This window comes from Chionomys nivalis, chromosome 4, assembly GCF_950005125.1.
Source record: "Chionomys nivalis chromosome 4, mChiNiv1.1, whole genome shotgun sequence".
Classification (NCBI taxonomy): domain Eukaryota; kingdom Metazoa; phylum Chordata; class Mammalia; order Rodentia; family Cricetidae; genus Chionomys; species Chionomys nivalis.
Genome location: NC_080089.1, coordinates 76,415,754 through 76,430,149, shown reverse-complemented (window position 1 = coordinate 76,430,149; position 14,396 = coordinate 76,415,754). Strand labels below are relative to the sequence as shown.

The following is a 14,396-nucleotide window of genomic DNA, read 5'->3' as shown; positions in this document are numbered from 1 at the left end:
ATATATGAATGTATATTTAAACATAACTGGTTTTAGAAAGTAGAACGAATGCCAAGTGACTGTATTTCTTTCCTTTCTGTTATTTTGTGTGAAACCTAGTACTTAATATTGTCTTTATGAAACAAAACTTTGTACCTCCAGACATTTTTAAGCCTACTCTGTGGGAAAGAAAAAGCTGAGCTGTAACAATTATTTTGATAGTTGTTACTGGAACTCTTAGAGTCAGGATACTATGTATCCTAACTGGCTTTGAATTCACCATGTAGCAGTGCTAATTTTGGGCTCTGAGTTCTGAGTTTCCTGTCCCAGTCTCTCCAGTTCTGAGACTATAGAGGTATGCCACCACACCTAGCAAGAACTTTTAACACGGCTTGTACAAGACTTAGGCAAAATAACATTTATGAAGGGTGCTTGTCTGTCTTGTCTTCCTTCCTGAGCCATGTGAGGCCCAAGCCCGTCCGTCAGCCTTCTTTACACTGAAATGGATGCCCAGAGCTGGGGCTGTATGGACAAGGCTGGCTGCCTCCTAGGTGTCTGGAGTGCTTGGGATAATATGGGAAATGGAAACATTTGAAGCAGTTCTGCTTTTAGTTTTCCTCTCTCATTACCAGAAGAACAGCTGTGGCAGCAAAAGGGAGACTGGGAGACACACTCATATTTAGTCTTGTTTGACAATCCCGGATATTTTTAAACAGGATTGAGTCAGGCAGCCCACAGCACAGCATTCAAACTGTCTTAATCAGCCAGCCTGTTTGGCACACAAGGACCTTGTTTTATTCTAGTAGTAAATAATACTAAATGAATCAATATGATGTACTGACTGTCCCCAGAGTCACAGCGCTCAGTGTGTCACCGCAGCCTGTCAGCGTCTCCTACACACGCTTGTTCTCTTCACTGCTGGCTGTTGGAGTCGTGCTTGAATTCTGTCTTTGGCCGAGGCTTAATTTATGGTTTCTGCACAATAAGGATCCATATTCAGTGCCAGCATGGCCCTGTCTCCCTTCCTCCTTCCTTTTGCATCGCCAAGTAGACACATTGCCCACTTTCTGCTCAGAAGTGGCTCATATCATAGCATCTCGCTTCCTTCAGATCGTGGGATATTACCATTCCCCTCGACAGTGGCTGGGGTTCTCATCCCAGGAGGCTACTCCCCAGGCCTTCCGCTCCCAGGTTCCTCTTCTGTCTCTCTCACATAGGTAGGCTATGAAGTCTGTATGTTCATGCCCTCCGCCCACACTGTGTGGCTGCATTCTTGTTGCCTTCTCAGAAGGAGCTTCCATCTGCTGCTCAGAGTTTTCAATTAACAAAATCCAAACACCCTGGAGTGACTTTTCCCTGGACCTTGGTACCTTCTTCAAACAAAAGCCCCTTTCTCTCTTTCTAGTTGCCAAGCTTGTTGAAGGCATGGTCTGTTCTAGGTTCTTAGACTTGGAGATGCAGTCTGTATAATTTTTTTGATTTTATTTCTGTAGGCCACGAAGATACGTCTGTAGCTCTGAACCAGAAAGGATTCTCCAAGCTTAGGTCTAGAATTCCCTTCAAAAGTTTTTCTTCCCTGGGCTCTGTCTGTGCTGCACTGGAGATGGGCGGCAGTGCACCAGGATGGGAGGTGACCGAGGGGACTTGGAGGAGTGAGGGGCTTGGTGGGGTGTGATAATGGTGGGAGCCCGCCATGGCGGAGCCAGGCAGACAGAATGCTATTTCTTCTTCATGTCACCCATTGCTTTCCTTTCTGTGGCCTTTTGCTGTGGACCAAGGAGCAATAGGAAGCAGAGGTGAACAGGAGGTCCACAGGGGAAAGCAGAATAGAGCAGCAGCAGCCAGGGACTCCCTGCGTCCTGCTGAAGACAACGGATGACGCTGCATGGAGAGTTCAGCAAAACTTTGGAACCTGAGTTTTAGAGAATTGGGGACCAGTGAACTGGTATGAAAGTCAAGACAGTCGGGGGTGCTCAGAGTCCGGAAAATGTAGCAGCACTCAGGGTCTGTGGGGAGAGGTGCCAGAGGTACAGTTTGCACTGACGTATGTGGCCTTAGGGAACTCCCTGCCCAAAGCTTGACTCCACAAGGTGTGCAAAGCCCCGGAGCAGGTGAGCTTGTCTTCCCCATCGTCTGTCCAGCTTCTGTCTTTGATAAGGACCGTGACACAAGTTGCTCTGTGTGAGCTGCTATCCCTAGTTGGGAAATCTGACGCTAGAAACTCTTAGTGCCAACATGACTCCATATGTGGAAACTTCTACCCCTTACTCCATGGATCCAGCTTTAGGCAAAACATAGACTGGCTGAAAATACTGACCAAAGTTATGTTCAGATTATGTGCTCATGGGATTTATGCTAGCCTCATGGCAGTGTAGCCGTGGTTTCTGTCTGTCTGTCTGTCCTATCTATCTGTCTGTCCTATCTATCTGTCTGTCCTATCTATCTGTCTGTCCTATCTATCTGTCTGTCCTATCTATCTATCTATCTATCTATCTATCTATCTATCTATCTATCTATCTATCTACCTACCCATCCATCCATCCATCCATCCATCCATCCATCCATCCATCCATCCATCTTGTTAGCTTTCAGCATAGGGTGTCCATTTTGGTAAGAGACAGATTGAAGCCTACCAGTCAGGATATTGTTTGAAATTAAAAGCAGTCCTTTCTTATTAACTCATTCAGCATCATGATGCGAAAACCTTACCATATTCTCCCCATTTTTTTTTTTTTTTTTTTGGTTTGGCCCACCAGGGAATACTGGGTTGGAGACTAGAGTGTGGCCTCTGCTGTTTTACACTTTCCTCCTTCCTCCTCGTTGTTTGGCTCCTCGGCCTTTGTGGTTTGGCTTCTCCTCACATTGCTTTTAAAGATAACGCTTATTCCTCGGAACTAGATTATAGCTACACCCTTCTTTCCTGTTAATGTTGCTGTGTGAACCATGCTCTGAGTGGTGCTGTTTGCTCTTGACTTCTGGCTATTCCTCAGTTCTTTTCTCTTTTACCTGATGGACTCCCAGTTTTAAGGATTCTGCATTCTTAAAACGGAGCTCACTCTTGCTTCCTCTGTCTCCCACACTCCTCCCCCGCCCCCATTTCTGTAGACAGTATTTGTGTTTCTCTGTGTCCGTTCCTCTGCTGTCTGTAAATCCTTCAGTGTGTCTGGAGTGTCTCAAATGTGGCTCAGCAGGTCTTTAGTGGGACCTTTGTGTCTTCCTTACAGAGGCACTGATCCAAAACTCTGCTTTTCCAGATGCCACTGGAGTAATCTTGGGTCATTTATTTGGTGCTTCTGTGTCTCTGAATAGGTCTGCTACTATCCATCTCAGTATTTGTTACATGGACTAAGAAGTGCCAGGGAGCAATTTGTTTATTCATTGAAATGTAATGTACCATGAAAGACAAAGTAGGCTGCCCACAGTCTTCCCCAAAGGGAAGGCTCTGAGCTCTGAAGCCAGAACTGACACCTGTGCTCAGGACAGTGCCACATAGCCTGGCTTGACTCCATTCCTTGGCGTCCCTAAAATAGTGGTGGGTTGCTACCATGAACATCAAGAGAGGGTCTACCTTGATAATTCTGGGACATGGTGACCTATTTATTCCTTATAAGAACACATACACTAAGCTTACACCCTGATTTTGGGCTGGAGTGGGATAGAATCTCTCAGCCTGTGTTAAAAATGGACGTCCCGAATGGTGGTTAATGTCCGTTGAAATCACGTCTAAGCGCTGGTATCTGTTGTGAAAGCTCTGTCTGTGTGAGCAGCCTCCAGCAAACAGTGCCACAATGGTGGTCTGCCTGCTTTGTGGACAGAGCTCAGCACTAATGTGAGTCTCCCTCCCAGCCACAGAAACTGTTCTGCTGGTAAACGATGGATTTGGTTGGTATGTTCCTTGCAAGACAGCTAAAACCCATTAGTCAAAAGCAGTTCAGACTCAGGGATGATGATAGCTTGCAGTGGATCTGAATTAAAGGATGTCTTAATGTTGTAGGGAAAGGAGGAATAAAAATAACAAAATCTGATACTTACAAAATGCCTGAGAGAGATTTTGGTTTTGTATTCTTGGCTGTGAGTGGACATGGCTAATAGGAACTATAAAAAGTAAGACTAAATCTTTTTCTGTTTTGTTTTGTTTTACTTTTATATTGTTGAAAACTAGAAGTTTTGGGTGATGTAATTTAATGAATTGATGAAAATCTTAATGCTAAGTATTAGTTTACTAAGAATATAATAATACTAAATGTCTCAAGCTTTATATGTAAATACATGCTTATTCTGGGTCTTGCCCCATGGCAGTTACAAGGGCGCCTCTTTTCCCACACATGCAGACCTAAATTAGTACAGGAAGGGACTGTTGTGGTCCATCTCAGGCTGAGGGAGGCCTACATCCAACAGCTGCCTTGGTTACCTACACAGTAGTGCTAATCACGTGATAGATGTGTGTATTTTATCTCTTCTCTCAGTTTTTAAATTAGAAACCACAATTGTACGAAGTAATGGGTTTCATTCCTTTTCCGCACATGTACGTACTGCACGCTGGTCGTATCCACCTTCCTTTTCCTGTTCTTCTTTCCCCTTCCACATCCTTAGTAGCCCCACTCCTTACTCCCCACCCTCCATCTTGGTGTTATTTTGAGGCAGAATTCCATTATGTCTCCCCGATATCTTGGGCTTTACCATATATCTCAGGCTTGTGATCATCCGTTGCAGACTCCCAGAAGCTGGGGTTACAGGCCTGGCCACCGTGCTTAGTCCTCACCCCATCACCTCCATATCCTTTCCCCATAAAATCCACGGAAGAGAGAACTGCTGCGGCCCTTGTCTCCGTGACACTGCCTTACTTCACTATGATCGTTAGTTCGCCCATTTTCCTACAGCAGGCTGAAGCTATGGACTGCAGGCTGCGTTTTCTTCACCCGTTTCTGCATTGGTGGGCATGTAGACTGGTTATGTGATTGGGCTGTTATGAAGAGCGCTGCTGTAAATATGGAAAGTAAATATGGAAAGCCTGTGTACTGACTTTGACGCCTTTGGGTGTATACCCAAGCACTAGATAGCTGGAGACTATGGTGGTTCTATATTTAGCATTTCGAGGAACCACTCGACTGATTTTATAGTAACTGGGCTCGGTTACATCCCTGCCAACAGGGTCTTGGAGCCTCCAGCCCCCATCTTCACCAACAGTTTTTGCTTCGCCCTGATGGCGTGAGATGGAATTTTAAGTGCTGTTCTCATGTGCATTTCCCCGATGTCAAGCACTGTATTTACTGGACGTTTACTTCATTGGAAGACTGTCTGGCCAGCTTTTGTTCCCACTTCTTAGTTGGATTATTTGTAGTTTTGTTATTTAATGTTTTGATTTTGATTTCTTTATATATTCTGAATCTTTTATCTCCTACCCAATTAATAACTGACAAATTTGTTATTTTGTGCTCGTCAGGTCTCTAGAGGAAGACAACTAGCAGAGTGAGTGTGTGTTGTAAAGGGGAGTTTATAGCTTGGCTTACATGAGTTGACTCGGGTAGTCCAGCAATGGCCAGATGCACACTGGAGAGGCTGAGCACCTGGTGCTTGCTCAGTACACAAAGATGGATGCCTCAGCAGTTGTGATCTGGTGATGAAACCCTGGAGGATTCTTGGAAAGCCTCTGGCCTTCAGTTTATGCTCGAAGGCTGAAGAAGCTGGGTTCTGATGGCAGTGAAGGATGCCAGCAGTAGCAGCAACAGGGTAGGTGCATTCATAGGCAGGGAGAGAAGGCATGCAGGCAAAAGCATCATTGCTTTCCTTCCGACCAATTCATGTCTGGTGCCACCCACTAGGGGGAAGGAAGGTCTTCCAACATCATGTGACCCGTCTAGGCACTACCCTTAGTGGTGTGGTCAGAGTGTGTCTTTTAGTTTATCTAGTCCCAGCCATGCTGGTAATCAAGATCATTCATCAGAAGTTCACCCCTTGTCGGCTTGATACCTCATTGTATCTGCTTATGTCATACTTAATTTCCAAATGAAAAAATCTCAGCCATAATTTTCCCTAACATGATATAACTACCCTAAAAATACTGTTATTAACCAAATAGGCCAGAAACCCTCACAGCAATTAGAATTTCATGTCTGTAACTGGTCATTTGGCCCTGACTGGTATTTATACTACCTTTTCCTAATAACCATTCTGTATTTCCTTCACTCTGAGCAAGCAGCTCAGCATGTCTTGCTTGGTTCTTTATCTGGAGGCTGACTCACACCTTCATTCCTATGGGTCATTTGTCATCTTGCCTGTTTTGAGTTGTTTTGAGTTGTAGTTTACCACTGACCTTAATCACAGGATGCCGTGCCACCAAGAGATGCCATAATGGATCTTCTGCTCTGGATACACCTTTTTACACTGTGAAGAAACTGATAGCCTGGATGAATCATTCTGTCCAACACTCTCATTTTTCAGCCTGTTGACTCGGAGGTATCAGAGCTGAAAGTGGTCAGGAAGCAGTCTCAGCTTCCACTTAAGCTGTGCATCCTGCGGGAGCATTTTCCCCTCTGAGCATCAGAGCATTTGGCCAGCAGAGCCTGAGGTCAAGCCAAACTTTTGCTAGTGGGTCACCAAGGGTGATGGTACGTCCCCATTTCTTCCCCTTAATTCCAGGACCCCAAAACCCTGGCTGGAAGAGAAACAATAGTGGGTACTGATGTAGCCTGCTGGAGAACCCCGCTGTAGCCCTCCAGTCTGTTGCTACCTAATTGGCATTGCGACTGTGTCTTTAAAAGGCCATCCCACCGCTTTGTCAAGCCACCGTCTTGCTTCTTTGGCTGTGAAGTGAGTCCTTGCTCAGAAGCAATACTGTATGGGGTACTGTGACTGTGATAAGGCATTGCGTAAGTTAATGGGTGGTCATTTGGGCAGAACTGTGTGCAGAAAGGCAAACCCACACCCAGAAGTATGTGGTATCCTTCCAGTTAGGACAGGGCCCACCACGTCCCTTGGCTCATCACCTCAGGAATGATGCTCTTGGGAGCTTGGTACTGTTCTCTGTAACTGACATGTTTGGTATTCAGTAACAGATCTACCTTTGTTTACATTGTTAAAGCCTTGTATGGCCTCCATCCCTGTCACCGTAGCCATTTTACCCGTGTGGCGGTTGGGCAGTACAGGGATATCAGGGCAGAGGCTGGCTACTGTCCATAGACTAGGCCGTCCTATGTCCTGCTCATTGTTTCCTCTGCTGAGGTAACCTGTTCAGAACTTACACGGGGAACAAATATCTTCACGTCCCTTGCATAGTTGGAGAGACTGATCCTCATATTTCTCTTTTGGCTGTCTCTCCCACCAATTTTCTAACGCTGTGTCTTTGCAATTTCCCACCACTCAGCTACATGGCCACAGCTCACAAATCTCTATTTATGTGTACATTGTTTCTCCTTCTAAGCAAAACATACAGTCATGTGCACTGTGCCAAGATTTGCCCATTATGAAGAATTCCCTTCAGAGTCTTCCCAGAAAAGGGTTCCAGTGCTGCAGCTGTCCACTTCTGGGTGGTACCTGCATCAGCTTACTGTGGCGGCCATCAAAGGTGCCCAGTACCATCTCTGTCTGCCCCTGACCCCTTGGTTACTGTTGGGTCTTCTGGGTCATAGATCCCAAGCAGCAGGAGAGCCCGCGCAGCAGTGGGGACCCGTTGAGGAGCTGCCTTCTGTTCTGGGCCACACTTAAGTCCCGTGGTGTTTGGGCCATCGTAACACAGCAGAGTGAGGGCATGCTGCCTCCAGAATCCAGGGAGCCCCACTCAGCAGTGGGAAGGGATAGGAGCAACCACTTTTTCTTCCCCTGGAAATGCCACTGAGGCGGAAGGCCCTTGGACTTTGGTTGGATTTGGTTTCCATCTGCGGATGCACATTCTTTACTGATAGGTTCAGAGTGGTTGTTCCCTCCTGCCCACTTGACCCAGTCAACTTAATGTCATCAACATGGTTAGACTGTTTGGATGCCATGTGGAAAAGACAAATGATCAAATCCCCATGAACTGAGTTGTGGCACAGGGCTGGAGAATTAATAATACCCTTGAGGTAGAAGAGTGAGAGAATTGTTTCTCCTGGTCCTTAAGAACAGGTCTTGAGATAAAAACCATTTGTGAGGTCAATAGCTGCTCAGGTGAAGATGGTGCTGTGACATCTGCTGCAACAGCTGCCGTTGGAGTCACAGCTCGACAGTTTGTGATCCTCCTGTCACCTGCCTGAGAACTGCAACACTTTCAGGGGCTCCCAGAGTCAGTGCCCATTGTGAGCCACTGTCTAGTAGGCTCTGACAGGTCTGGTTATTTCCTTTCTCCCAGTTATAGAAGGGAAGGATGGGAGTGAAAGATGGAAGAGAGTAGTAAACCTTCCCACTATTGCAGTGGGGCCCTTCCTAAGGGGACATGGCCTCCCTTCATTCAAGGGGTTCTGGTCTATAAATTAGCTGAAATTGGTCAAGGTGCCATGAATGCCTGTTGCTATGATTCGAGACAGCCGTTCATTTAGCATACAATTTTCCTGCGTATAGCTGAAGCAGGAACTTAAGCCTTCTGTCTGTTTCACTTCTGGGAGCGTCATGGTTGATTACCCAGTGCCAAAGGTCTTCACGAATCAGACCATTATGAGCGTTGCTTTGCCCACATTGTCCCGTGTGACGAGTGAGCTCACCTTGCCTTTGGCGGTTCCGTACCGCCTCTTGACCCTTGCTGCTCTGGGATTCAGTTTGACCCATTGGATTTAAGTTGTCCCCTTGTACAGCCACGACTGGCACTGTAAGGTGTGGCATACAGAGAGAAGCAGTGACAGCTCCTCGGATGTGCTGGTTCCCCTCTCACAGCCTGTCTGTTGCAGTGCGAGTGAAGAGCTTGTCCTCTCTGCCCCTTCAACCCCTGCCCCCATTGTGGAGGCTTAGGTTTCACACAGCAAAGCCTCTCCCGCCTTCCAGTGTCTTCATCTAAACCAAGCCAAGGCATATCAGGCCGCTCCAGCTATTTCACACTGGACTGTCTTCTGATTCACATTTCAGCCTACCAGCTAAATCAGCTGTTGGCACCTTTCCAATTATGTCAGCTAAAAAATTAAACCCAGGACCTGTGCTCACTGAGCCCATACATTTTTCCAACCTGGGCCGGTTCACCCTTCCTTAGGCAGGCTGGTGGTCCCCTGTTGCTGGGAGGTCACCATATTGATGCCAAACTTAGTGCGGACACCTGATCGGCATAGCGCATCACAGCCCTCGACTCCTGCACTCATGAGACCCTCCTGTCTCAGCCTCCTGAGTAGTCGGGACTACAGGCATGCGCCCTGCACCTGGAGGCACGCACATCTTTAGTGTGCTTCCTTAAAGAACATGTTTTCTGCAGACATGTAGGAAAATAATTCCAACAAGCCGGGGCTACACTGAACGAGGTCACAGCGTCTGGATTCTCTCTGTGTTTGTATTCAGTCCTAAACATGAAAATGCTAACAGTGCTGCTGATCTTTCTTTGCTCCTCTAGATATTCCCGAAATTCCAGAAAGCATCTCCTTCTGTAAAGCCCTGCAGGTAGCCGACTTCAGTGGAAACCCCCTCACCAGGTAACCTTCCAATTGACATACCTAGTTACAGTGCTCGGGGTAACATGTCTGACAGCCTGGGGAAGGAATACAACTTGGGGGCGGGGGGGGGGGGGCGCTGACCCTGCCACATAGGATTGACTCTTAGTGTGTTGATATATGCAGTGAAAGAGGGCACACTGGTATTGATGGAATTGTTAGGACCAAGGACAAGGAGTTCATGAGGACTGTTAAAGCAGGAGTTAAAGAACACATTTCTGAGTAGCATAAAGATGTGTAGCTTAAAAAAATTCTCAGCTGGGTAGACAAGGTGGCTCAACAGGTAAAGACACTTGGCAGCAAATCTGATGGTGAGAATTCAGTTCCTGAAACCCACGTAGTAGAAGAGAACTAACTCCTGTGGGTTGTCCTGCTGTCCTCTGGCCTCACATATGCACATGTCACATGTATGTGCACTGTGGTGTGTGAACGCACATGTGTGTGTGTGTGTGTGTGTCGCTAACTAAATGTAAAAAATAAAATAAAAATCAATTCCCGATTCATCTCCTGACTTGTAGGATTAGACTGAGGCCAGAGAGATTCTCGTGTGTTTACCCAGGAAGTCGATTCCCTTTATTGACCTTGGGGCTGCACAGTTACTAGGCACGTGATCTTCTCCCGAGTTATACACCCAGCCAGAGAAGTCTTGCTTTTTACACTGCAGTAATGAAACATTTATAACATCAGCTTTCTGTTCAAAAACACATACTCACACACACATAAAAAGCCCCCCCCCCGACAGGGTTTCTCTGTATAACAGTTGTAACTGTTGTGAAACTCACTTTTGTGACGATGCTCACTACAGACTCACAGACATCTGTCTGCCACTGACTTCCAAGTGCTGGGACTAAAGGTGTCTGTCACCACCCAGCTACAAAAACCTTCCTGACACCATTATTTCCTTACTCTTGCAGTAGCTGTGGGGTTTCCTTAGGGTTCTCATTCTGAGTGTGGCTCCTTGCCCATTTTACTACTTAATGCAGCTTCGCCCTTCCTGGGGTTTCACAGAACACTGCCTGAGTGTGGCTGAGGACCACTGTCGTCACCTTCCTTGGGGCCCACCTGAGTTGGGAGTCCGCTGTCTCCTGCATCCAGGTGCCTGTGTTGCCAGGGGAAATGAATTGGTACCCATACAGCAATGCAGAGACGACTCTTGGGTGTGTGTTTTCTCTGGGCCAGTGAGTCCTTTTGTAGGATTTTTCAAGGCTCTGCACATAGCTGTTGCCTTTGAAATTGAGCTGGATTTATCTTCTTCATTTTAAAATTGAGACTCCCTGAGTATGAAACAATTCCCTATTTAGTTTTGTTTCACCCATATCTCATTTCCCAGAATTAGATATTTATATGGTGTTGCTGGTTTCTTTCTTTTGGATTTCAGTGACTGATACTTTTATCAATTATGACTGAAAAATAACAATCTCTTATGCTGCATAAATTTAATCCCTTTTTTTAACTCATTACTGTCCTCAAGCTGTATCCTGTTTCCTAGTAACCTTCACACAATTATTTCTTCTCAGAACCTCTCTTGTTTCCTGTCCCCTTACGTCCGTGCTCCCCCAGGGCTTTGAGGGCCTCCTCAGCTACAGTGTGCTTCAATGGCCTCTACCCTGATTGCCCTCGGCTGCCCTGTCCGTCTCTGAGTACTCATGAAACACTTCAGTTCCTTTCCCAGCCCCCCTCCCCGACAGTTCTGATCTTTCCCCTTCCTTCAACCTGGGGAGAGCACCCTGCTTTCTCCCTGATGCCCCTTTGGTCTTCCACAGCACCCTCTCTGCACTGTGTTCCCGTAGCACTTGACATTTACATGTAAGCTGTCCTTCTAATAAAGACTCCCCCACAGACACGAGGAAGTGACTTGCATTTCTCTCTTATTATCGTGTCTCCAGCCCAGCTGTAATTCTCGAAGGAAGTGCTCAGCGGGCATTCACTGAACTGCGCAGCAAGCGGAGCTTTAAGGCAGCTTATACAGCTTGGCAAGCTGGGATGCTCTGGCTGCTGCAACTGAGACCTAGCCACTCAGTCAGTTAAATCGCCTCATCTTTTCTCCTTTTCTCCTCCCAATGTCTGTTAACATTGTCTCCGCAGTCACCGAATGCGCTCTCAGCTAGAGCACACTCAGGTTATGTGAGGCTTTCACTCCCGTTTTTTATCCTGGCCTCCTCTGTGACAGGATCCTTGGAGAAAAGAATCATTTCAGTTTGGCAGGTGTCCTGACGTTAAGAATTAAGATGTTATCTGTGAGCTGAAGGGGACTCGGTAATTGCTTAGCTTGGCACACTTAGTTTATGGCTGGGGAGGGAACCTCAGCTAGATGAGCAGACTTCTAGACCCTGCAGCTGCTGCGAAGAGCAGTAGAAGCTCCTCACCCGGTTTCTGCCCCTCATCCTCCTGCGTGCACTCGTACGTGCCATCCTTACCTAAGCCAGCAGCTGGCAGAAGGGCAGAGCAGCTAGCTAAAGCATTTCACTTGCTTTAGGAACATTTTCAGTATTTTTAAGATTATTAAGATTATATATGCCTGACAAAACTCCAGACAGGCCAAGTAAGTTTTGTCTTTTGAATTATAAGTAACAATCTTCAGCAAGTGATTCCCAATAATGTAATAAAACATTCCTGTTGATGCCCTGTTCTTGGGTACCTGGATTTTGAGTTTTGAATTATGAAATTAACTTATATTACATGTCAAATATTATACAGGATTTCTTTATTGCTTTTCTTTTTTTTTAAAAAAATACAAACATACCTAGCAAAGGAAAGACAAGTATAGTCATCAAGAGCTCACTACTAAAGTCAGAGTTCTGCTCATGCTGGGAGAGAGAGAGAGAGAGAGAGAGAGAGAGAGAGAGAGAGAGAGAGAGAGGGAGGTCATTTTAGATGTGTTAAAATTCTTTCATCTTTAGTCATGATTTTCCCTCTAAATACAGGTAACTAGGAATATTGAAACTAGAATTTCTTTCTTTTTCTTTCTTCTTCTTTTTTGTTTTGTTTTGTTTTGTTTTTAGAGACAGGGTTTCTCTGTAGCTTTGGAGCCTGCCCTGAAACTAGCTAGCTCTTGTAGACCAGGCTGGCCTTGAACTCACAGAGATCCCCCTGCCTCCGCCTCCATTCTTTGTAAATTTTAAATGATGACTTTGTATCAACTCCTTACCATTTTGTAGAGTTTGAGACATTAAAGTACTTTTGTATGGACTACGTAGTGAAAGATAAAGTTATCTTAAATGAGTGACATCTTGAATTAAAAAGGAGTTAAAGCAGAGCAGTTGGCCACAGCCTATCAGTGTAGAGTAATCCTTTGCTCTGGGCTTTCTGAGCTGCAGCTGTCCTGTGGCTTAAAACCCCCACGGGCTAGCTAATTTTTTTCCTGCAATTTCTTCTAATCAGGGCAGTGTTTTCATTCTCAGCAGGATTTCTGGTTTTGTTTTGTTCCTTAGGATTTTACTCTTTTTTGTTTGTGATGTGGTCAGTGAGGCTGTGGTCAGTGCAGCCTTGACTGGCCTGGAACTCACAGAGACCTGCCTACCTCTGCCTGTGAGCCCTGGGATTAAAGGTGTGCTGTCACACCCCCAGATCCTCCAAGGTTGGGCTCCAGTGTCAGCAGCAGCAGCAGCAGCAGCAGCAGCAGCAGCAGCAGCAGCAGCAGCAGCATCTTTCTTTCTCCTAGAACGCCCAGCATGCCCCAGCACCTTCTCTAGGAGGCTGTGCACATGTGTACGGCCCTCTCTCAGTATCTGCAGGGCCTGTGCTTCCCTCTGTAGACAGAGCCGTCTGCTTCTGCTCACAGGTGTAGTATGTATTGGAAGCCAAGGCGGGTGTTCCATAATAAAATGTGATGCAGGAGGCTATTGCAGCCACCAACCGTGTGGAGGAAGTCTGTATTTACACTCAGTGTGCACTGCCTTACTCTTTTGAATTAACGTTGTTGTTGTCGTTGTTGTAGGTTGCCAGAGAGCTTTCCTGAGCTACAGAACCTAACGTGTCTTTCTGTAAATGACATCTCACTGCAGACTCTGCCAGAGAATATCGGGAAGTAAGTTATTACGGACGTCTGTGAATGCCGGGGATGAGAGGGAGCTTGTCAGCCACACCCTCTGCCTTTATAACTGTGGGACGCAGTACCATTTGCCACTCCTTCCGTATCTCGTCAGGAAAGATGAAAGTCAGCCTTTCGTTTGTGTGTGCTCCTCTGTATACACAGCGGCTTGTGTGAGGAGGCCAGAGGACAATGGAGGTTAGGCGTCCTTCCTCTCTGTCACTCTCTAGTCTATTCCTTTGAGACAGGGTTTCTCAGGGAGCCTAGAGCTGAGCTGGTGCCCAGCAATCCCCAGTGGTTTCCATCTCCGCCTCTGGCAGCACTGGGGTTACAGGCATACACTTGGCCACACCCAGCTTTTTACATTCTGGAATTCAGATTCTTAATCATGTTGAGCATGTGTGTCTACACTTACCCACCGAGCCATTCTCCACTGCCCAGCTGTTCCTAAATCTTAATGGTTATAAACTGTACTGTTGGTTTTTATTTGTAAGAAATCTAGTTTGTTTGAAGTTTTGTTTTTAAAGTGTGTGTGTGTGTGTGTGTGTGTGTGTGTGTATGCCATGTGCTTGTGAGTGTTCCTGGAGGCAAAAGAGGGTATCAGGCTCCCTGGAACTGCTTGATATGGATGCCGGGAATTGAATTCTGGACTCCATTTGCTTGGAATTTAGGCCAACACTGGACAAGTAATACCTCATGAAACTAAGAAGTTCCTGTACAGCAAAGGAAACAATCAGATGAGTGAAAACGAAGCTCACAGAGCGGAGAGAAACTTTGCCAGCTATCCA

The 14,396-nt window shown here is 46.3% G+C and overlaps 1 protein-coding gene across 1 annotated transcript in view; it reads left to right on the top strand.

The window, feature by feature from the left end:
* Lrrc1 (leucine rich repeat containing 1) overlaps positions 1–14,396 on the top strand; it is a 115,314-nt gene that overhangs the window by 63,505 nt on the left and 37,413 nt on the right. The window contains exons 3-4 of the mRNA XM_057767228.1: positions 9,482–9,560; positions 13,516–13,605. Coding sequence (XP_057623211.1) covers positions 9,482–9,560; positions 13,516–13,605 — 169 coding nt within the window. The remainder of the gene's footprint in view (positions 1–9,481; positions 9,561–13,515; positions 13,606–14,396) is intronic.